General features: G+C 48.5%; 1 protein-coding gene across 2 annotated transcripts in view; it reads right to left on the bottom strand.

The window, feature by feature from the left end:
- The window catches only part of LOC137427091 (aquaporin-4), a 129082-nt gene that overhangs the window by 16040 nt on the left and 87191 nt on the right, over nucleotides 1-25851 (bottom strand). Inside the window, exons 1-3 of one of the 2 annotated variants that reach the window (XM_068116255.2) lie at nucleotides 25174-25344; nucleotides 20378-20765; nucleotides 14034-14198 (exon numbers count right to left, since the gene is read on the bottom strand). In XM_068116255.2, the coding sequence (XP_067972356.1) occupies nucleotides 14034-14198; nucleotides 20378-20765; nucleotides 25174-25190 (570 nt within the window). In that variant the 5' untranslated portion in view covers nucleotides 25191-25344. Of the gene's footprint in view, nucleotides 1-14033; nucleotides 14199-20377; nucleotides 20766-25173; nucleotides 25345-25851 lie in introns of those variants that run through there. The other variant, XM_068116256.2, reaches the window with a different exon arrangement.

Genomic DNA, 25851 nt, shown 5'->3' with positions numbered 1-25851 from the left:
GATATTTAAAGGTTTCAAAGGTGGTAAGTTTCTTTTGCGTTTCAGTATATATATATATATATATATATATATATATATATATATATATATATATATATATATATATATATATATATATATATATATATATATATATATATATATATATACAGTGAAACCTTGACTTACGAGTTTAATTCGTTCTGTGACCGAGCTCGTAACTCAATTTGCTCGTTTCTCAAATTAAATTTCCCCATTAAAATGCATTGAAATGCTATTAATCCGTTCCAGCCCGCCAAAAACCACACCAATTTTTTTTTAAATATACAGTATATATAAAAATATCTCGCGCTTTATATTTCACCTGTATGCAGCATACAAGTTGGCAGGATGGCCTGGACTGGAGGTAGGCACACTTGACTCTAAACTGTCCAGCCTGGGTTTGAATCCCGACCCAGCTATAACCTGTCATGGGTGAATCACAGGCAGGGTGATTCATCAATGTGTGTACCGCTAAACTGGGCGCCCCGTTTGCGTCCCATTAGTTGTTGGATGTTAAGGATCTCACCGTGTTTTCCACAAAGAGAAGGCGAGCTATCGCCGGCACTCTGAACAAGTTGTGGCCTGGCATGCTCTTCTCCTCTGCCGTTATATACGTCCTCCTCGGAATCTTTTTCCAGAAGAGCCCTGTCTCGTCACAGTTGAAGATTTGCTGGGGGATGTATCGTTCGGCTTCTATCAGTTCGGCAAAAGTTATAATAAAATCTTCAGCTGCCTTCACATCCGCCTCACCAAGTCGACAACACGCACACCTCGCTCATGTTTTTCGACGATTGTGTGTTTTATATCCAAGCACATCATCCTCTTCTTCTTCTCAGTACTGCCCTTGGCACTCAATTTCTTAGGACCCTTCCAAAATAACCAAAATGCGAAAACAAAGCAGCAGTGATATACGGCAGAAATGCTTGCACGGCAAGATAACCACGTGACCGGAACCCACCTGGTGGCGGGTGGCGTAAGCTCCAAAATAACCAACATGCGAAAACAAAGCAGCAGCGATATACGGCAGAAATGCTTGCACGGCAAGATAACCACGTGACTGGAACCCACCTGGTGGCGGGTGGCGTAAGCTCCAAAATAACCAAAATGCGAAAACAAAACAGCAGCGATATACGGCAGAGATGCTTGCACGGCAAGATAACCACGTGACCGGAACCCACCTGGTGGCGGGTGGCGTCAGCTCCAAAATAACCAAAATGCGAAAACAAAACAGCAGCGATATACGGCAGAGATGCTTGCACGGCAAGATAACCACGTGACCGGAACCCACCTGGTGGCGGGTGGCGTCAGCTCCAAAATAACCAAAATGCGAAAACAAAACAGCAGCAATATACGGCAGAGATGCTTGCACGGCAAGATAACCACGTGACCGGAACCCACCTGGTGGCGGGTGGCGTAAGCTCGTAACTCAGATCTCGGCTCGCATCTCAAAGCAATAAACCGCCCGAGCGACGGCCCGTATCTCGGAAAACTCGTAAGTTGGTGCACTCGTAAGTCAAGGTTTCACTGGTATATATATATATATATATATATATATATATATATATATGTAGGGAGCTGTAATGCCCCTCCCCCTTTGTATATCCTTGCTGCTTTACCAATTACCAAGTATAACCAATTATATGTTTTGTTTTGACTTGCTACTGTACTCTTTTATGATACTGAGTTCTTTCTACTGCATTGAGGATGTGTAATATCCTAATAAGGAGTTCTCTGCCTGTGTGCTCTGGCCTGCGTGGGCACAATCTCTAGTTCCCCTTTTCAGGCCTTGGAGGCAACTCTTATCTCTCTTTGCCTTTCTCCTGACTCTGCCATTATCTTGCAAGTTGACAGTTTTATGAGTGTCCACTCCCCTTTGTACTTTCCCAAGCCAGCTGCTATACAGAAAGTTGTAAACATGTTGCCACATAATGCTGACCATCTCCTTATCAGAGCTAACCCATGACTGGCCTTGGATGAACTTCCTTTAATTAACTGAACAACAGGATGGGACTATGGTGGGAGGCCCAATGAGCCCATTCTGTCTCTGTGTCTTGTGAGCTAACTCCACCCCTGACTTTCTTTATATAAAGCAATGTTAATTGAATTATTTCAGAGCATCTTGTTGTACTGTTGGTCATTCCTTGTGAGTTTCAATGCAACTTTGCTGTCCTCAAGCTTGAGTACTCGAGTTCCAATAAATATATCCGTTGCTCCTTTCTTCTGAGTCTTCTGAGTCCCAAGTCCTAAGTCCCAATCCGACAACTGGTGGCAGCGGTGGGATCAGTCTGGGCAGTCCGGGACGCGGTCCCAGGCAAGGGAGTGGTGAGAGACCAGCTGGCAATTGATCCGGGTCAGGTGAGCTGTGGTTTTCTTTTGTTTTTTCCTTTTTAGCCCGGGGGTCAGTCCAAATTGTAACCCACTCTCTCTTGCTCGGTCGCCGTACGTTCCGTTCCCTGCTCATACCTGTTCCACGAACCTAAATTTAATTACGGACCGCTTGGGTCCTGGAGCAACTGATTGTTTATGGACTCGTTAGGGTAACGTTACGTAAGGAGAAGTGCCCCACGTTGGGCGCCTGAGGTTAAGGGGTAATAGATCTCTGGGTTGTGAGGGTAAGGATAAGGGCGGCGTCCCGATCCGAGGCCTACCCGGGAGACGTCGGGATTTTAGTTTTAAGTAAGATCAGAACTATTACACGGGCGTAGGACGCCAGGAAAGTGCAGTAAGGGTAGGATAGACGGCTGTGTAGGCGGACGAGCCTCTCAGGAGAGTAGGTAGCGCGGCCGTACCACGCGAGGCGGGCGAACCTCACGGGTACAAGGCTGCGAGCCTCTCAGAGTTAGGTAGTGTAGCTGTGCCGCGAGGCGGGAGATCCTCACGAGTACAAGGCTACGTCGGTAAGCTAAGGTTTCTTAGGATGGGTAACAGTATAGGTAATAAGACAGTAAAGGCAGGTGAACCGCTTAGACATACCCCAGCATTTTTTATGTTTAAGAGGTATGGCTATGCTGCTGTGAGACCAGGGAAGTCATGGGTTGCATTGACGAAGGATTTAGGAGAACCGTGGCCCGAAGGAGGGTCTTTTGCGCTGGAAAAATTGGACGTGTTGTATGAGACATTAGAAAAGTTCGAACAGGCCACGAAACACTTTCCGCCTGACTATTGGAAAGTCTTTGGCTGGTGGAAGGAAGAAGCGATGAAGCGACACGCAAAGTCGAAACAGGCCAGCTTGGCTGGTGAGGTAACAAAACTCAAGGGTCTGAGGAAACAGGCGAATAAAGAGCAGGATGAAGCGCTTAAGGAAATAGAAAAGCAGGCCAACGCGCGACTGATGCCGCTCGTTGAAAAACCAGACCCCGCGAGAGGGGAGGTAGCGACCAATCTACCCTCCCCAGCCCCAGACCTAAACCCTGTCCCGGGGTTTCAGGCACCACCTATCCTTTCTGCGCCCCCGCTACCACCTCCCTATAACCCCGCTACCATCGCGCCCCAGATACCCCAGAACCACCCGAGCCAGGAAAGACTGTTTGCACAACTCGGGGCTAACGGAATAGATGACGGGACCGACATCGCAGGGTTCCCGCCACCGATAGGACCGGATGGGTTATACCCCTCACTGGTAGGTTGTAATGAGAAAGGGACCTCACAAACTACCCCATTGGAATGTCAGGAAATAGAGGGAAGGAAAACATTGTGCCCCGTACAAGTTATCGGAGTTGACGCCCAAGGACAGGGGGTTCGAGAAAGGGTACCATGGAAAGAATCCTCTTTAACTGTAATGCGGGAAAGGATTCAACATTTGCTTATTGAGGATCCGCGGCAGATAGTGCCGACCATGTCGAATTGGTTTATAGCTGGCGAGTGCGACTATCGAGACATAACTCATATGGGAGTATCCGTGCTCCCACCCAAAGTATGGGAAAGGGCTAGACAAAGAGCACACTGGCCGCACGACGACCCAAGGGCGGTGGGTGCAATCCCCCGGATAACACTAGTGCAATGGGATGCACTGAAGGTCCGGCTGCTGGGTGCCATCGAACATGCGCTGTTGCCAGCAGGGGGTCCGGATTGGGGAAAAATCGGGGCCATAAAACAAAAGGCAGGAGAACCAATTGGAGAGTACCGAGAAAGGTTAGAAAAGGCCATTGCGCGCTGGGGAGGACTGGGTCCGATGCAGCTGGGAGGGCTACCCCAACCATTGGTAAATCAATATCTAATCGAGGGGCTTCGGCCGGTGTTAAAGAAACAGGTACAGACCGTCCTCTTCGGCTGGAAGGGAATGACAACCAACGAATTATGCGACAAACTGGAACAATGCCCGGGCTCCTCCCTAGAGGAGAAGAAGGATACTAAGGAGGAAATATTGCAAATGTTTGTCCAGGAGAAACGGGCTCAATTTAACCAAAATAAAAAAGGGGATCAGAGTCAGAACTACATACACGAACAGTGCCAGAAGTGGGGACCTGTTCGAGGTCCAGAGGAACATAGGAGGAGTTGTTATCCTTTTTTCTATAAGGGCCAATTCCCCAACGGAGAGTGGATCCACAGCGAAAATGAAAACTGCGACGGTTGTACTGAGGAAGATTTTGGACTAATTAATATGAACGAGGTAAAACAACAATGGACAATACCACCCCCTCTTCCCCTTCCTCCTCAAAACCCTCAAACTTGGAATGTGCAAGGGCCCCCTCCCCAAAATTGGTATCCACCAAGACCCCTTCTCCAAAACCCCGGACCACCCCCCAATAGTGGGATGCAGAACGGACCAAGGGGGAACTGGGCCCCGCCTCGGGGTCCGCCGCAGTGGCAACCAGTGAACCAGTCACTTTGGGGGCCGCCAGAACGCAGGCAGGGCGGAAGGGGAGCTGTAGAGGGACGACCTATGCCCTCCGCACCACCGGTTCCGCAGGAACCGTGCCATTATTGCAAGCAGATGGGACACTGGATACGTGATTGCCCAAAGGCTCGTAAGGGGTTTCAGCCCCAATACAATAGAGGGGCCTATTGACGGGACGCTGGCGAGTCGCCCAAGGAGTGTCCTCTCTTGACCATGACACCGGCAGAGGAACCAACCATGATGTTGGACGTGGAGGGAAGACAATTAGAATTTCTCGTAGATACGGGTGCGACTCGCAGCACAATTAACAAGGGGCAATTGCCCTCTTTGCGCCCTACGGCCAGGAACGTTCAAATACTGGGTGTTTCGGGTTTACCCCAAGCGCTTCCTATTTCGGAGGAAGTGCGAGTAACATGCGGCCCGCTGGAGGCTAAACATGCTTTCTTGATGACCACTACCGCCCCGACGAATTTGCTGGGACGGGATTTATTGTGCCGTTTGGGCTGTCAAATCTCATGTACCGAGGAGGGAGTTTTCGTAGACGTCGCGGAGTCTAAACGCGACTTGTTGATGACGGCACTGGCTCGTCCCGGCCCCACCGCGTATTGGTGGCGCTTGGATCCAGGGGCTTTGTCTGCTTGGACATATATCATAGATAATGTGTGTTTGGACAGTTCAGTGCTGCGAGATTGGATGCAACAGCACCAAATTTCGATAAAGGACTTAAAGGATAATCCACCCCATTGCACTGCGTACTATGATGCAACGGGTGAGGACGAGAACTACCGGGAAAGGGTTAAGGAAAAGCTGGGCAAATGGATGCCTCTACACTTGTCACGGGTATGGATCGGGCGTGAGGGAATAGGAATTGAGGTAGTCCTAACCCCGAGTCAGCATGCGCTGACCCAATACCCCGAAGGAGCGGTCGCCCATGTTACCCTCACTACTGCCAAAGGGTGGCCGCCGGAAAGTGTAGGTTGGATGGTAGGGCGGTTACGAGAAGTTCCCTTACATGGTTATCGGTGTAAGAGGGGCCGCTGGACTTTGAAACGGCTCGAAAACGGTGAAGGGTTCTCAATTGACATTAAGGCAGAACGGAGGGACGGAAAGTTCGAAGAGGCAGAGTTGCCCCCCAAAGGCACCTATGCCATGAGGGCAGTGCTGACGGACCCGGGTGAGTCGGATTACCTCCTAGCGGAGGTGCCGGACAATTTATGGCCCAAAAGCGACGGTGAGGTTGGACGGATGCGAGACGCCAAACCTCTAGTGATAGCAGTGCAGCCGGGGATGCGCTTGCCAAACGTAAAACAGTATAAGCTACGACCTGAGGCCGACGTAGGCATAGCTCCAGTGATTCAATCCCTAGTGGAACAGAAGATTATCGTAGAAACTAACAGCCCATGTAATACACCAATTTTGCCAGTTAAAAAGCCGTCAAAGGACAAATGGAGATTTGTACAGGATTTAAGGGAGGTGAACAAGGTGATACAGGGCATACACCCACTAGTTCCAAACGGAGAAACCCTCATGATGTCAATTCCGCCGGACGCAACATACTTCACGGTCATCGACCTTTGTTCTGCGTTTTTCTCTGTGCCCATCGCGCCTGAGTCACAATACTTGTTCGCTTTCACCCATAGGGGGCGCCAGTATACTTGGACAGTACTACCTCAGGGGTTTTCAGATAGCCCCACTCTGTTTTCCCGGGCGCTGCACCGCGACCTGGCGGATGTGGAATTGAAGGGAGGGTCAGTGTTGCTGCAATACGTTGACGATTTGTTGATTTGCTCCCCTTCAAAGGAGGCGTGCGAAATGGATTCTTTGGCCCTATTAAAGGCCTTGGCGGCCAAAGGCCACAAAGTAGGCAGACCAAAACTTCAGTTTGTGCGGCAGGTTGTAACTTACTTGGGACACGCCATTTCGCACGGAAAACGAGAATTGGATGCTGGACGAGTGACCGCTATCACGGAGCTGCCTCGCCCTCGCTCGCAACGGCAAATGCTGCGCTTCCTAGGTATGACGGGATACTGCCGCACTTGGATACTTGATTTTGCGCTGCTGGCTAAACCACTGTACGAGGCGACCAAATCAAATGCCCCGGACCTATTGATATGGACGGATGAATTGAGGCGATGTTTTGACGGGCTGAAACAGGCGCTGGTTACGGCACCGTCATTAGGACTCCCGGATTATGCGAAACCATTTACCCTTTACACTCACGCCGTGGGAGGTTTCGCCCAGTCAGTTTTGACACAGACCCATGGGGATAAGGAGCGGCCGGTGGCCTACTTTAGTAAAAAGTTAGACCCGGTCGAACAAGGGTTTCCGGTGTGCTTGCAAGCCGTGGCAGCGGCCAGGTACGCAGTAGAAAGAACAGCGGACATTGTTATGGGACACCCAGTAACGCTACGGGTACCACATTGCGTCACTTCGCTGCTGTTACAGCGAAGCACACAGCATTTGTCTAACACTAGATTAATGCAATACGAATCCGCACTGATCACTGCAGCCAACATCACGATCGAACGTTGCACGACGCTCAACCCAGCCTCACTGATGCCCACTCCTGAGGAGGGCGAACCTCATGTGTGCACCGACGTTGTGCAGCTAGTCTCCACGGTGCGATCGGATTTAAAGGACAATCCCTTAGAATATCCCGACTGTACATATTATGTCGATGGATCAGCTAGGCGCGCATGGGACGGGTCCCTGTTGTCCGGGTACGCCGTGTGCTCGGATAGCGAAACGGTAGAGAGCGGGCGTCTTCCACCTACATTTTCCGCACAGCAGGCGGAGCTGTGCGCCTTGACTAGAGCGTGCAGCTTGGCGGAAGGCCTTGCCGTCAACATTTACACAGATTCGGCCTACGCTCACGGCGTAGTCCACGATAAAGGAGCCATCTGGAAGATGAGAGGTTTTCTCACATCTGCCGGTTCAGTGATAAAGAATGGCGCGCTGGTAGAAGGGCTCCTCCGAAGCATTTTACTTCCCCGCGCTATCGCGGTAATTAAGTGTCGTGGCCACCAAAGGGCGGACACTGACGTTGCCCGGGGCAACGCAAGGGCGGACGAGGCGGCAGGAAAGGCCGCCAACCAACAGATAGAACGCAACATGCCGATGGTGACACGAGCACAGAAGACAGCCGCACAGATTGCTGACATACCGACTGCGGGACCACCCGCCACACCAACTAAGGACGATATCATAAATTTGCAAAATGCTGCACCGACGGCCGAACACGAGGTCTGGCTCAAACGAGGAGCGATACGCCCTGGGCCAGGGGAAATGTGGACCCTTGATGAAAAACCTATAGCACCCCAGGCTTTACTGCCTTGGCTGGCACGCATGGCTCATCAGAATGGTCATGTGTGCCAGAGGGGGGTGATGGGACAGATAGACTACACTTGGGCAGCGCCAGGACTGTCACGGATTGTATCCGAAGTGTGCCGATCGTGTGTGGTCTGCCAGCAACACAATAGAGGGGCGCCACCGAGACATGCACATGATGGGGGACGACCCCCGCCTAGTGGGCCGTTCGCAACTATCGAGTTCGATTTTACAGAATTGGAACCAAGCATGTCGTTTCGCTATGTGTTGGTAATCGTAGATACGTTCACCAAATGGGTCGAAGCATACCCATGCGTCAAATCCGATGCTCCGACAGTAGTGAAGCGCCTTGTGCGGGATTTTATGTGCAGATTTGGCATTCCCCAGATAATTTCGTCAGATCAAGGAGGCCATTTCACGGCGCAGGTGGTTAAGGGCATCCTGAAGGCGTTGGGCGTTAAACAATCCTTCCATTGCGTCTACCACCCACAGTCCTCAGGACTTGTGGAACGAACGAACAAGACTTTAAAGAATAAACTAGCGAAACTTTGCGCAGACACAGGCTTGAGGTGGCCAGAGGCTCTTCCGCTTGCATTGATGAGCATTCGTTCCACCCCGGGTCGCACTACGGGCCTTTCCCCCCACGAAATATTAATGGGACGACCTATGAGCTTGCCCGTTTCAGCACCAACAGACATGTCCACCCTTGCTTTGCCAGTAATGGATGACATGCTTTTGAGATTTTGCATAGGCTTGTCGAATGTGGCACGCAGCATCCATGCTCGAGTACGAGAGGCGCTGCCTGAACCAATAGGCCACGCCATCCACAACTTTCAGGCCGGCGACTGGGTGCTCGTGAAGCACTTCACCCGCAAGGCTGCTTTGGAGCCACGGTGGAAGGGACCATTCCAGGTGCTACTGGTCACACCGACGGCAGTCTTCTGCGAGGGTAAACCTTCGTGGATCCACGCCACCCATTGTAAGTTGTCCATCCCCGCACCACAAGCCACACAAGACACCGCACCTCACATTGCTGCAGACACCACACCTCACACCGCTGAAGACAATGCACCGTCTAGGGCACCACAGTCTCCTAAGGGCGGCGATGACGGTCATGATGATGGGAATTCTGGGCAGCTGCCTAACAAACCCCGCCAAGGATAGGCTTCTGCAGTTTAACCCACTGAGAGAGGATCTCCCCAAATACCCAGGGCACGACAACTACACGTTATTTAAACTTTACTCCGTCAAATACATAACGGCTCCCCGGGGACAGGGGATAGTAGTACATTGCTGTGAGTTGGAGACACATTTCAAGTGGTTATCTGTAAGATGGATGGAAGCCATGGTGGTACACAATGGGACACCACAGGCACGCATGACAACCCCACGCATAGTCTTAACTAAGGTTAGAAAGGTGGAAAATGGAAGGTTTACTGGGACCGTGAATAGTCACGCCGCCGCAGGATATCAATGGGGCACGGGCATCGACAATACTACTCTCCTACTGTCGCATGCCCTCGTCGGCCCACACACCACAATAATACTTGAATGTGGAATATGGCCCCCGCGCACGCTGATTAGAAGGAACAAAAAGAGGGGAGAGACCCAACACCAATTCCGGCCTAGTTGTGCCGCCTACGTTATTAAACCCCCTCCTGCCCAGGAAGTAAGAAGGAAGCCAGAGGAGAACACATACTGGAAGGTCGCACGGCATATGGCCACAGTACAGAATAGGACACAGTGTTGGATGTGTATGCACCTTCCCCGCACCAGCACAGCAGGCATACCAATGGTAGTGTTACCCCTATCACTCAATGATTTGTGCTCGAAGCCATTAGATACCAAATGCATTAGTACAACTCTGACAAGCCAAGGTTCTGATGAAACCGCGTGTAAACGAGTTTTCCAGTACTCCCCTCCCATTCTGTCCCGACACTTTGAGGAACGTCCGGCGCCGGTTTGGGTCAAGCCGGCATGGGGGGCCCTCTGCTTAGAAGGAAAGGGCCAAGTAATGGTAGGCAAATCCGTGTGTAGAGATACCCTTCCCGCGGACCCGAGAAAAGGGAAACACACGCTGCTAGTGAACGTTACAAGCTCGCCCTTGCATAACCTCACACACCTCCAGTTGGCATGGAAAGGGGAAAACGGGACAAACACTATCCCAGGCCTTCTCACTTGCATGACCACCCATTTGGTGGCTCCGCACGGGACCATGTTTGTATGCGGGAATAAAGCTTACCCGTATTTACCTGATAATTGGGGAGGAATTTGCTATTTAGGATCAGTTTTCCCAGAGATGGAAATGCGACAGCACTTGCATAATACCACCGCACTCATAAGGACACAAGGACACAACGAAGCACCTATTGGCACGACGACGACACCACTACTTTACACGGCGCTGATTGGGAGAAAGCCGTTAGCTTCTTCTTCCCATGGGCTGGGACGGTCATGAACAGTTACCGCATTGACAAAATTGCGTTAATCTTAGAAAGGGTGGCCAACGACACCGCTACAGCACACGACGAAATGTTGGACACGGTTGTCCACCTGCGTACAATGGTTATGCAAAATAGGGTTGCGTTAGATATGCTACTGGCAGAACGAGGAGGGGTATGTGGGATAATTAAGGGTAAATGTTGTACTTTTATTCCTGACCCTTCACAAGGGGTCAGTGCTGCTATTATAAGGTTAAGAGAAAGTGCTCACATATTGACAAGGGATCGCATGGATCGGGAAGCCTCCCACCAGTGGCTTACCGACTGGTTTAAAGGATGGACAGGGACGATAGTAAAGTGGATATTGACCGCCTTGGCAATAGTCCTTGGACTAGTGGTTTGTTGTGTACTAATCAAGGCTTTAGTCCTTGCGTGTGCGAGAAAGTTTACCACAGGATGGACACTGAAGACGACACCGGAAAAGGCCATGGTGATGATCGACCAGCGGATCGCGGGTCCGGACGACACACCAGCTGTCAACTCAACTGCCAATCGCGGATCCTGGGACGACGACCTGAACGAGTCCCTGGGCCGCGACAATGAGATCTCCGCTTCCGAAGATTGTTCTTCCATTGTTGATATTACCGATAATGATGTCGAGTACACTTATGCGGACCTCGAAGCATTTCAGGCTACCAGAAGGCCGTTTAAACTGGGCCCCGACACGTCGGAAGAAGAAATCGACGATTTCCTGAAGGATTCCTCTCGTTTCTTCACGATATGCCATGCCGTGGCTATGACTATGGGCCGTCCACTCCGCAGGCCTACGCCACCTGAGAATAATGTTACTGATGATGTTACCAATGATGATGTGGGCCACTTGCGAGGGTCCCCGGCTGATGTTTATGTTTCAATGCAGGCTCTGCCTCTCCATGTTTCACGAGCTCACCTTTATGTCTCACAAGCCCACAGTGAGTCAAACGCCACTGACCCAGTTCGGGATTTGGACCCAGCTGTGAACCCAAGCCCGGATGGAGAGGAACTCGATCGTGAAAATACTCTGAGTTCCGAGTCTGATTGTTTTGGAGATTCGCCCTTGAATAACAGCGAAGCAAGCAGCATCGCCTCGGACGATCTCGACTTTGACCCAAAGGAAGTTTCTCTCCCACCTTTGGATCGTTATGCTTTATTTCATGGCCATAGGTTTGAGCCACCTGATACTGACGATGTTGTGTCTTCCCCAGATCACCAGCACGTAAGAGACCTCATGAACATGAATATCGATTGAGCGCTGAAGATCTACAAGGATTTCACTTGGGGAAGCCTGGGCGAGCTCCAGTTGGGGAGGAGTCCGGCTGCACCTCTGTGGACCAAGGGTGGGTCGGAGATCTTCCTGGGTGTGGACCCCGGTGGAACCAGAGGTCTTCGTTGTGGATTTGGCGCGCTATTCGATCTTCATGTCTCTACGGTCTCACCTCATACACCCATCTACACCCGACTTACATACATCATACATCCACTTACACCCACTTGCACCCACACACCCGCGGATCAGCCTGCTGGGTTCGTTGTGCGGTACTGGGTACGGGACATGCTCACTGGGCTGCATTCGTGTGGTACGTTACGTTTAGTTACACTCTCTCTCTCTCCCACCTCTTTTGGTGGATTTTGTGTGCCATTTGATCACTCTGCTTTTACGGCCTTACATTGCATACTCACATACAGACGCGAATCATCCTACTGAGTTTGTGTGGTGCTTTGGTACGGGACATTCTTACGGGGCTGCCTTCGCGTGATATGTTGAATGATTTTTCTGTTTTTGTTTGAAATAAAGGCCTTTGATTGGCTCGTAGATAACTTTGTATCTTAGATCCAAAAGGGCGGTATGTAGGGAGCTGTAAATGCCCCTCCCCCTTTGTATATCCTTGCTGCTTTACCAATTACCAAGTATAACCAATTATATGTTTTGTTTTGACTTGCTACTGTACTCTTTTATGATACTGAGTTCTTTCTACTGCATTGAGGATGTGTAATATCCTAATAAGGAGTTCTCTGCCTGTGTGCTCTGGCCTGCGTGGGCACAATCTCTAGTTCCCCTTTTCAGGCCTTGGAGGCAACTCTTATCTCTCTTTGCCTTTCTCCTGACTCTGCCATTATCTTGCAAGTTGACAGTTTTATGAGTGTCCACTCCCCTTTGTACTTTCCCAAGCCAGCTGCTATACAGAAAGTTGTAAACATGTTGCCACATAATGCTGACCATCTCCTTATCAGAGCTAACCCATGACTGGCCTTGGATGAACTTCCTTTAATTAACTGAACAACAGGATGGGACTATGGTGGGAGGCCCAATGAGCCCATTCTGTCTCTGTGTCTTGTGAGCTAACTCCACCCCTGACTTTCTTTATATAAAGCAATGTTAATTGAATTATTTCAGAGCATCTTGTTGTACTGTTGGTCATTCCTTGTGAGTTTCAATGCAACTTTGCTGTCCTCAAGCTTGAGTACTCGAGTTCCAATAAATATATCCGTTGCTCCTTTCTTCTGAGTCTTCTGAGTCCCAAGTCCTAAGTCCCAATCCGACATATATATATATGTATATATATATATATATATATATATATATATATATATATATATATATGTATATATATATATATATGTATATATATATATATATATATATATGTATATATATATATATATATGTATATATATATATATATATGTATATATATATATATATATATATGTATATATATATATATATATGTATATATATATATATATATGTATATATATATATATATATATATATATATATATATATATATATATATATATATATATATATATATATATATATATATATATATATATATATAATCCCTATGGAAACTCTGGATGTTCTCTCTAAAGGATTGCAGATCTTATCATGCATCGCCTTTGGCTGCTGACAATGCCACTGATAGCAGTTTTAGTGGAATCCAATTCTTCCATGAAGCAAACCCAAAATAATATATGTTAGAGGTTGACGTGTTACCACTGAGCCATCCTACCATATTACTAAGTCGTAGTGCAGTAATAAAAATAATTTCTTTTTAATCTACTCTAAATGAGGAGAGGGGGTGGGGCCAAATTTGGAACCCACTTCATCCTCAACAAAACCCCTTGTGATATAAACACCAACATCATCATATTCGTTTAATGACCTTTTCCCTTTTTTAGAGGTTTTTATATCAACTTCAGTGAACTCTTTTCCAACTGCTGCACCTGCGCCCGTAGTTGGACTTCGTTGCCCTTTCGTTCCTCACCATAGGCTGTGTTCCGTGGAATTTCCTGAACGTCACATCAGATTTTACGGGAACTAACGCATTTACAGGATAGGTCAGTTGGTGAGTGAGATTTACTGCAAAAAGGTGTCCAACAGCAACGGTGAGGCCGATAGGTAGTGCAGGTGAGCAGAGCAGATCGGTGCGTTTCTTATCAGTCGATGCAAAAACAGTGAGCACCAGAGCGAAGGTGATGATGGCCTCCACTAAGACTCCACGTCCTGCTCCGAGGTCGGTGTGTAACTGGAAAACAAAGGTATTTGGATTGAATTAGTACAGTACAACGGATCTCCTTGAGAGTGAGTTTTGATTTGTGCAACATTTGTTGATGAACCTTAAGCGGCTATTTAATGAGTGTTGAGGAACTAAAGTTTGGCTTGTTATGAAAGTTTTACCACAAATAAGGTCATGGTTTGAATTCGGTCTTCTTATTCGTCTTTCATATGCAGTACATGGCTGTGGTTCAGGTCAGTTGCTGGGAGCGCAGCTGTGCCCCCGATGCATTATTGCCCCTATAGGATAGAGCAGGGATTTGTAATTTTTTCAGGGTGACGGCGATAACTCGAGTACTCCACCAAATAATACTCGAGTATTATCAGGTGTCGGTGTGTCATATATTGGCCTCCAATTATCAGGATCAGGTCGGTGATAACTCGAGTACCCGAGTCTCAGTACCCAGTCCTTCATTGATTTAGCGTAGCGCGACTCGGTAACGTTCGAGTATAATCGGGTAACTTGTGCGGACACGGCGGCCATTCCGCTCGGCCCACCATAACATCAAAGTCGTGTCTGTAACAATTGTTACATTGGCCAATTGGCCAAATAAGGGCCACTCGAGTACCCGACCAAATAATACCGACGCCCAGTTTAACCTCCAACACTTCTGAATTTGAGGTTTTGGTTGGGGGCGGTTATGGGATTTTTGTGGTTGTAAGTATGTGGATCTAAATAGGTATTTTTAAAACTGTATTCCAGTTCACTAGCAACGGTACCCGCCCTATGGGCGGGGCTTCAATTGTGAGGCCCAAATGAAAAGGCAAAATATCATAAATTGAAGGCTTTTTTATTTTAAACGATTTATATAAACATCCGTTAAATCATATCACACGCAAATCATCAAAATCTAAACAGTATTTGTAGAATTTCAATAAAAGCCACATCACTGTTCATATCGGTAAATATTATTCCATCGTGTTTGGAAAAACTGGAAAATTGGGGGGAAAAAATGGAAAAACAATATAGCCATTTTACTCCAGGGCATCCCAGAATTACCCACCAAAAATTTCGTTGCGATCGGTTGAGCCGTTTTTGCGTTCCTGGGAACAGACAGACAGATGGACAGACAGACGGACAGACATTTGGTGAATTATAGTAAGACTAGCAACGGTACCCACCCTATGGGCAGGGCTTCAATTGGGAGGCCCAAATAAAAAGGCAAAATATCAGAAATTGAAGGCTTTTTTTATTTTAAACGATTTATATAAACATCCGTTAAATCATATCACACGCAAATCATCAAAATCTAAACAGTAATTGTCGAATTTCAATAAAAGCCACATCACTGTTCATATCGGTAAATATTATTCCATAGTGTTTGGGAAAATTGAAAAAATTGGGGAAAAATTGGAAAAACAATATAGTGTAGCGGTTACCGGAAGCATGACACAATTACCATGCACCGGCCGATGACGCAACCGGCAAGCGGTCACGTGTCCGGACTCACCCAGGCGTGTCCAGACTTTCCCTTCTCGGGCGAACACGTGACTTACCGATTTTGCATACCACGCCCCCGCCTGAGAGGCGTGGCTTTTGTGTGTTCAGTTTGCGATATAAATTGCCGCCCGTTCGACGTTCGAGGGGCAGATGCAGATTCAGTGTGCTTTTGAGTTCTTTGGTTTTGAGCTAAATAAATAGCTCGGTGAAACTTCGTTCCTGTGTCGTCCATTTTGTCTGGCTTTATAGTGCGAGCACAGCTCCCACAATTGGTGACCACTTTCTACGAACACGGCGATGGAGTCAGCTGTAGCTTTGAAGCTCCTGGGCTTTTGGGAATCTCACGCGGCCGTTTGGTTTGCTCAAGCCGATTCTCAATTCGCCCTGCGGAACATCACGGAGGACACAACGCGCTACCACCATGTGGTCTCTGCGCTCACCGCCGCCTCCGCTGCCCGGGTTCTGAGCTTCCTCCAGCACCCGCCGAGCGCCGACAAATACGGCGCGCTCAAAGGCCTACTCCTCGGTGCGTTTGGACTCACGGAGACCGAACGCGCACGACAACTACTACACCTCCTGGAGCAGGATGAGGCCCGTCCATCCGAAAGCATGGACCACATGCTTGCTCTTCTCGGTGACCACAGCCCGGACTTCCTCTTCCGCGAGCTATTCCCCCAGCGGCTACCCAGGCAGGTATGGTTAGCTTTGGCTAATTCGCCCATCACGGACCCTCGCGCCCTGGCCAAGGAGGCCGATAAATTTTTCTCGGCCAGGCGACACGTCGGAGCGGCCACCTGGAACCCTGGGCCGACCAAGGCAATGCCCGCACCATGACCGGCGCCTCCACCGGCCGAGTCCGCGCCACTGACGGCTGCGGCCGCCGCGACGCCCGGTCGACCGAACCCGACGCAACCGCCGGAGCCTCCACCAGAGCGGACCATGTGCTATTACCACGCCAGGTTCGGGCAGAAGGCCAGAACGTGCCGCACACCGTGCACTTTCGGCGGGTCGGGAAACGACCAGGCCGGCGCTCGCTGCCTGCCATGAGCGTCGGCCATTCAGGCAACCTTCTGTTTATCACGGACACAGAGTCCGGGCGGCGTTTTTTGTGTGACACCGGCGCTCAGCTGAGCGTGATACCCGCCTCGGTGGAGGACAAACAGGCCGCGCTATGCGGCCCCGCCTTGGTCGCCGCAAACGGCTCCTCCATCCGCACCTTCGGTTCGCGCAGCGTCGCATTCTGCTTCGGGAGCCAGCGCTTCAGGTGGGACTTCATCACGGCGAACGTGCCCATGGCCTTGCTGGATGCAGATTTTCTTTGTGCGCATGGGCTTTTGGTGGACGTCAAACGGCGTCGGCTCATCAACACGGAGACCTTCAGCTCACTCGCTTGCTCATTGAGCGGCTCTGCTCCGACCAAGCTAGCCTGCGCGCTCCCGGCCGCAGACGATTTCACCCGCCTGCTCGCCGAGTTTCCCGCCCTCACGCAGCCGACGTTTTCGGCCGTCGCCGTCAAGCATGGCGTCGAACACCACATCCCGACCACAGGTCCACCGGTCTACGCCAGGGCTCGCCGCCTCGACCCGGTCAAACTCGCCATGGCGAAGGTGGAATTCGACGCGCTGGAGCGATTGGGCATTGTGCGGCGCTCGAATAGCACGTGGGTCTCGCCCCTGCACATCGTGCCCAAACCAGGTGGCGGATGGCGACCATGCAGCGATTACCGCCGCCTCAACGACGCCACCACCCCCGACTGGTACCCGATACCACACATACAGGACTTTTCCGCCCGTTTAGCGGGGCGGGTGATCTTCTCCAAGGTCGACCTTATTCGGGGCTACCACCAGGTACCTGTCAGGCCGGCCGACGTTCCGAAGACGGCTGTAATTACACCTTTTGGCCTCTTCGAGTTCCTCCAAATGCCGTTCGGCCTTAAGAACGCGGCCCAGGCCTTCCAGCGGCTGATGGACAGTGTGCTGCGCGATCTCACCCTTCTGTTCGTTTACCTGGATGACATTCTCATCGCCAGCACTTCCCGGGCGGAGCACCTCGTCCACCTGCGCACGCTTTTTGAGCGCCTCGGCCAGCACGGCCTCATCATCAACCCGGCGAAATGCCAGTTTGGCGTAACGGCCATCGACTTCCTGGGGCACCGCATCATGAAGCGCGGGGCCGTCCTGCTGCCTACCAAGGTGGAGGCAGTCACAAGTTTCCCGCACCCCCGCTCCATCAAGGCCCTACAATAATTTTTGGGGATGGTAAATTTTTACCACCGGTTCGTGCCTCGTGCCGCCCAACTCATGCGCCCCCTGTACGAAGCCCTCCTGGGCAAGCCGGCCAAGCACGACGTCGCCTGGACCACAGAGATGGATGCGGCGTTCATGGCCGCTAAGCTGGCCCTCGCCAACGCGACCATGCTGGCACACCCGGCGCTCGACGCACCCATCGCCCTCACCACGGACGCTTCCGACTACGCGGTGGGCGCCGTGCATGAACAGTGGGTGAACGGGGCTTGGCAACCGCTGGCCTTCTTCAGCCGGCAGCTTCGCCCTAACGAGCACAAGTATAGCGCTTTCGACCGCGAGCTCCTCGGTCTTTACCTGGCCGTTCGCCACTTCCGCCATCTTTTGGAGGGCCACCCATTCACGGCGTTTGTGGACCACAAACCCCTGGTCTTCGCCATGGCCAAGGTTATGGAGCCGTGGTCGGCCCGCCAGCAGCGCCACCTCTCCGCCGTGTCCGAATTTACGACGGACATCTGGCATGTTGCGGGCAAGGACAACGCTGTGGCCGATTGCCTCTCCCGGTCCGGCGCGAACGCCGTCCACCTGGGTGTGGACTTCGCCCGCATGGCGGCCGACCACACCGCCGACCCCACGGTGCAAGCCCTCCGGACAGCGGACACGGGCCTGCGGTTGGCCGATGTCCCCTTCAAGGACACAGGCACAGTTCTCCTGTGCGACGTTTCCCTGGGCCAACCTCGCCCCATCGTGCCCACCGGATGGCAGCGGCGCATTTTTGACGCCCTTCACGGCCTTTCCCACCCGGGCCAGAAGGCATCACAGAAGCTCGTGGCAGCAAAGTTCGTCTGGCACGGGCTCCGCAAGGACGTCCGTGACTGGGCCAATGCCTGTGTCGCCTGCCAGCGCGCGTAGGTCCAACGGCACACCCAGGCCCCGTTGGCACCATTCGACGTGCCCGCGCGGCGCTTCGACCACGTCAATGTGGACCTGGTGGGACCCCTTCCCTCCTCGCGGGGTTTCACCCACCTCCTCACGATGGTGGACAGGACCACCAGGTGGCCGGAGGCTGTCCCGCTGGCATCAACAACATCCGCCGACGTGGTGCAGGCCTTCTTTGGCACTTGGATTGCCCGTTTCGGCACGCCCTCGGACATCTCCTCTTACAGAGGCCCGCAATTCACCTCCGAGCTTTGGGGCGCGGTCGCCCAGGCCTTGGGGGTCAAGCTTCACCGCACCACGGCCTACCACCCCCAAGCCAACGGCTTGTGCGAGCGGTTCCACCGCTCGATGAAGGCCGCTCTCAGAGCCAGCCTCCAGGACGACGGTTGGCCCGACAGGCTCGCGTGGGTCCTATTGGGCCTCCGAACGGCCCCTAAAGAGGACCTCCAGGCTTCCACCGCCGAGCTGGTCTACGGCCAGTCACTGCGCATGCCGGGCGAATTCATCCCTGATGCCACCGGCCCCTGGTCCGCGGCTCGCCAACGCTCGGACCTCCAGGAGGCCGCCAGGAGATTTGCCCCCGTGCCCACGTCCCACCACGGCTGCCCCCAACCCCACGTCCCCCCAGCACTTCGCACTGCGGAGTACGTTTTTATCCGGCACGACGCACACCGGGGACCGCTCCGGCCGCCGTACGATGGACCTTTCCGGGTCTTGCAGAGGGACGACAAGTCATTCATCGTCGACATCGGCGGCAAGCCAGACCGCATCTCCGTGGACCGCCTCAAGCCGGCCCATTTGGACCTCGACCAACCTCCACGGTTGGCCCTTCCTCCACGACGGGGCCGTCCCCCGTCAACCAAGCCCCCCGCCCGACCATCCACCGCCACGCCGCCTACCACCCCCACACGAATCGCCAGGGGTCGTTTCGGCCGGGTCATCAGGACCCCCCTCAAACTGACTCTCCCGGTGCAGGTTAATTCTGGGGGGGCGCATGTAACGGTTACCGGAAGCATGACACAATTACCGTGCACCGGCCGATGACGCAACCGGCGAGCGGTCACGTGTCCGGACTCACCCGGCGTGTCCAGACTTGCCCTTCTCGGGCGAACACGTGACTTACCGATTTTGCATACTACGCCCCGCCTGAGAGGCGTGGCTTTTGTGTGTTCAGTTTGCGATATAAATTGCCGCCCGTTCGAGGGGCAGATTCAGTGTGCTTTTGAGGTCTTTGGTTTTGAGCTAAATAAATAGCTCGGTGAAACTTCGTTCCTGTGTCGTCCATTTTGTCTGGCTTTATAGTGCGAGTACAGCTCCCACAATAGCCTATTTTACTCGAGGGGGTTTGGAAAAACTGGAAAATTGGAAAAAAAAATGGAAAAACAATATGGCCTCTTTTACGACAGGGGGTCCCAGGATTACCCACCCAAAATTTCGTTGCGATCGGTTCAGCCGTTTCGCGGTACCTCGGAACAGACGGACGGACAGACGGACAAACATTTGGCAAAGAGGAAAACTTCTTAAAACCTTGGTGACTCCAAACGAGGTAGTGAAGGGGGACACCGCACGGAGAAGGCCACCGCCCAACATGGCTCCAAAGCACTGTGCTGCAACGTAGCCGATCGCTTTGAACAGGTTGATGCGATGTACACACAGCATACTGATGGTCACCGCAGGGTTGACGTGGGCACCACTCACGTGACCCACTGCCTGCACCACCATGACGATGGCCAGACCGAAGGCAAGTGCGATGTGTAGATCGGAGTGGCTTTGTGAACCAGTGGCCGAGCCAACTCCGATGGTCACCAGCAAGGCTGTGCCAAGGAACTCGGCAAGCAGTGCTCGCCAGAAGGTCTGATTACAAACGCTCCGTAGTGCTGGCATGACGTATAATTTGCAGCAATTACAGCAACAACTGGATCCGCATGCCAGACAGAGAGACAAGAGCACACGGGTCACAGATGTCACATGATCTAATACCTGTTAATGATCACACTCATACCCTGCCAGTGAAACAACAGGATGACAATTTTTAACTGGGTAGGGATTCGAACCCAGGCTAGACATGTCAGAGGCAAGTTTGTGCATCTCTAATACCCACCCTATCCAACTTTGTTTTTACATTATCAACGTCATCATCAAATTGACACACCATGATTGCTTGTGCAAAGGTGGTGCAAGTTTATGCAACATGTTTGCATATTTGCATTGAATCAGAGTAATTAGGTATCAGAAGCAGGTACTCCACTATGGTCAACATAAGTAAACCAAAGCAATAATAGTAAGACAGCACAGCATAAGGTGGAAATAAACAAAGGAAGGAAGACAAGCAAGAGACTTCAAGAGCAAACAAAGACTTGGGACTTTAAAAAAACGATCAAACTTCATAAATTGGCCTCCAAAGCCAGTTGCCGACTGAGCATCCTCCATCAAAGTCCTTCCTAACTATCCAACTAAAAGGCCTTCATCCGCAGCTTGATGGAGTAATGCTCACCCCTCTGGGCTGGCGCCCGTGGCCCACACCTTGCTCAGCTTGACGCTTTTGAAACCAAGGCCTTCAATCGTTCAATTCAAACGTTTTGGGTGACCTTGAGCTTGACCTTGGGCCAAGAGAGTTAAAAATTGGGCACAGTCTATTCCAAGGCAAGGCAAATATGTGTGTAAAGTATGGCAATGCTATGTGCAACAATGTAGACGTAGTACTGCGCACAAACAGACAGATGAAAAATCGGTCAGAGACCGAGGACTTGCCGGAATGTACTTTTTTTTTAATCGGCCATTTTGGATCAAGTTTTTTGGTTTATCCAAGGTGGCGGCCGAACCACGTGACCGATGACGTCATCATTATTTGTTTTCTAAACTGATTTATTCCTGGATTATGCTCAAGAAATTTCATCTTGATCGGATGAAGTTTTGTACTTGTCGAATTATGACGTCATAATGGAGGCACCTATGACATCATCATTAACACATTTTATTCCCCATGGAGAGTTCTTTACAATGAGCATGTCTCAATTTTTTCTATTCAGCACTTTTGGAGATATAGAGGTGCAAAGTTTTTCGGTTTTTCCAAGATGGCGGCCGAACCACGTGACCGATGACATCATGATTTTTTTTCTCCACCAGTTTATGCCGACATGGCGCTCAAGAAATTGCATCTTGATTGGATGAAGTTTTGTACTTGTCAAATTATCGAATTATGACGTCATAATGGAGGCCCTGGGCCTAGAGAGTTAAAAATTGGGCACAGTCTATTCCAGGGCAAGACAAATATGTGTGTAAAGTATGGCGATTCTATATGCAACGATATAGACGTAGTACTGTGCACAAACAGACAGACAGACATACAGACAGATGAAAAATCACTCATAGAGCGACACTTGGCAAAACAGTACAAAGTAGAATGCTACTCAGTAGAGAATACTTTTGACCTCACAAATAATTGGTGGTTGAATTCATTGACCTGATATGCAAATCGTCTTCAAAGTTTAAGTTAATCTGACAAAATTGACAATTTTAGAAATTTGGCCTATGTTGACCTTTTGGCCAATGGTGACCTCAAAAATAGTTGGTGGTTGGTTTCAGTAAGCTTATATGCAAATACTATTCAGATTTTAAGTCAATCGGATGAAAATTGAGGATTTTAGAAATTTGTGAAAAATGGTTGACCTTTGGCATATATTGACCTTTCGGCCGAAGCTAATCTCAAAAATAGTTGGTGGTTGAATTCAGTTCGCCGATATGCAAATCCTCTTCAAATATCAAGTCAATCGGATGAAAATTGAGGATTTTAGAAATTTGAAAACAGTGGTTGACCTTTGGCCTATGTTGACCTTTTGGCCAAAACTGATCTCAAAAATAGTTGGTGGTTGAATTAATTTAGCCGATATGTAAATCCTCTTTAAATTTCAAGTCAATCGGATGAAAATTGTGGATTTTAGAAATTCAAAAAAAAAGTGGTTGACCTTTGGCCTGCGTTGACCTTTTGGCCCACACTGATCTCAAAAATAGTTGGTGGTTGAATTCAGTTAGCCGATATGTATATCCTATTCAAATTTCAAGTCAATCAGATTTAAATTGAAGATTTTAAAAATTTGAAAAAAGTGGTTGACCTTTGGCCTATGTTGACCTTTTGGCCTATGCTAATCTCAAAAATAGTTGGTGGTTGAATTCAGTTCGCCGATATGTAAATCCTATTCAAATTTCAAGTTAATCGGATGAAAATTGAGGATTTTAGAAATTTGAAATGGTTGTTGACCTTTTGCCTTTTGGCCTATGCCTTTGGTTTTTGGCCTATGAAAATTGAGGATTTTAGAAATACAGTATATATATTGATATGCAAATATATATATATTATGCAAAAATGCCAAAAAAAAAAATATTGATATGAAAATATATATATATTATGCAAATATGCAAAAAATATATATATTGATATGCAAAAAAATATATATTATGCAAAAATGCAAAAAATATATATATTGATATGCAACAATATATATTATGCAAAAATGCAAAAATTATATATATTTATATGCAAATATATATATATTATGCAAAAATTATATATATTGCTATGCAAAAAAATATACATTATGCAAAAATGCAAAAATTTTATATATTGATATGCAAAAAAATATATATTATGCAAAAATGCAAAAATTATATATATTGATATGCAAAAATATATATATTATGCAAAAATGCAAAAATTATATATATTGATATGCAAAAAATATATATATTATGCAAAAATGCCAAAAAAATATATATTGATATGAAAATATATATATATTATGCAAAAATGCAAAAAATATATATATTGATATGCAAAAAAATATATATTATGCAAAAATGCAAAAAATATATATATTGATATGCAAAAATATATATATTATGCAAAAATGCAAAAATTATATATATTGATATGCAAAAATATATATATTATGCAAAAATGCAAAAAAAAAAATATTGATATGAAAATATATATATATTATGCAAAAATGCAAAAAATATATATATTGATATGCAAAAAAATATATATTATGCAAAAATGCAAAAATTATATATATTGATATGCAAAAATATATATATTATGCAAAAATGCAAAAAAAAAAATATTGATATGCAACAAAATATATATTATGCAAAAATGCAAAAAAAAATAATATTGATATGAAAATATATATATATTATGCAAAAATGCAAAAATTATATATATTGATATGCAAAAATATATATATTATGCAAAAATGCAAAAAATATATATATTGATATGCAAAAATATATATATTATGCAAAAATGCAAAAATTATATATATTGATATGCAAAAAAATATATATTATGCAAAAATGCAAAAAATATATATATTGATATGCAAAAATATATATATTATGCAAAAATGCAAAAATTATATATATTGATATGCAAAAATATATATATTATGCAAAAATGCAAAAACATATACAGTATATTGATATGCAACAAAATATATATTATGCAAAAATGCAAAAATTATATATATTTATATGCAAATATATATATATTATGCAAAAATTATATATATTGATATGCAAAAATATATATATTATGTAAAAATGCTAAAAAAAAAAAAAACAATTGCCAAGTAACAAACCAACCAGCCAACATACTTGCCGGAATCTATTCCGGCAAGTAACAAACTAGTGAAAACTGAGTACTCCCTTTCGGCAGCAGACGATGACGTCATGTAGTGCCTGGGGATGGCACAGCGAGGGACGGAGTACAACAAAAAAATGCGAAAAACTAGAACAGGCACTCGGTAGAGAGCATACCTGCGCCAGGTTAACAATAATTCGTATGCTTCGGAGGTTCCGTGCTGTTGTACAATGTGTATAACGCAGACACCTGCTTTATGCGGCCAAAATATAATTTACAATTAATTAGCCTTGTGTAAGTATAAATCTTATTCTGCAGTCGGTTTAAATTGTACCTGTGCTGAACTTATAATACAGGTGACATTATCGGAAGCACAGGTGCGCCGTCGTTTAAAAGAGGTTAATGAACAATTGAAACCCAATCTGAAATGAGAATGAAGAAATTTTGTCAATTACAGGTGAAGGTTCAGTCGGCGGACAGGTGGAAGAATGGATGAAATGAACAGAACGTTGATCGAGGTATGTTAACCGACGTGGGAAAGCGCAGAAAATGTGACGTTTCGGGTGATAACCCTTCGTCAGAGCAAACAAAGGGTTAACTCATAAAACATCAATTATTTTGAGTTATCACATGAATAATGCACGAACTCAGTCATCGTTCGCCGAAATGCACCGACCTGACTTACCTGCGTGTTTGCGGCATGCTCCATGCAGTGTTGGTGCAAAAAAGCACGATTCCAACGTTTTATGGAGGGAAATCTTGACGACCTCCTCCCTCTCAAACACAACCTCCTCCCTCTCAAACACGACCTCCTCCCTCTCAAACACGACCTCCTCCCTCTTAAAGACCCCACCAAACGTGCGTTGACCCACTCTCAACCTCCCTGAATATGTATCTTATCCAAACAACGCCTCCTCCCCTCCCCCCCCTTCTCCCCATCCTCCTCCCATCTCCCTCCCCTCCCTCTTTTCACCCAGCCTCCTCCCCTCCCCCTTTTCACCCAGCCTCCTCCCATCCCCCCTTTCTCCCCATCCTCCTCCCATCTCCCTCCCCTCCCCCTTTTCACCCAGCCTCCTCCCATCCCCCCTTTCTCCCCATCCTCCTCCCATCTCCCTCCCCTCCCCCTTTTCACCCAGCCTCCTCCCATCCCCCCTTTCTCCCCATCCTCCTCCCATCTCCCTCCCCTCCCCATCCTCCTCCAATCTCCCTCCCCTCCCCCTTTTCACCCAGCCTCCTCCCATTCCCCCTTTTCTCCCCATCCTCCTCCCATCTCCCTCACCTCCCCCTTTTCACCCAGCCGCCTCCCATCCCCCCTTTCTCCCCATCCTCCTCCAATTTCCCTCCCCTCCCCCTTTTCACCCAG

The sequence above is a fragment of the Myxine glutinosa genome, chromosome 5 (genome assembly GCF_964187855.1).
Source record: "Myxine glutinosa chromosome 5, kmMyxGlut1.1, whole genome shotgun sequence".
In the NCBI taxonomy this organism is placed as follows: Eukaryota; Metazoa; Chordata; class Myxini; order Myxiniformes; family Myxinidae; genus Myxine; species Myxine glutinosa.
This window is presented reverse-complemented; position numbering and strand designations above follow the sequence as displayed.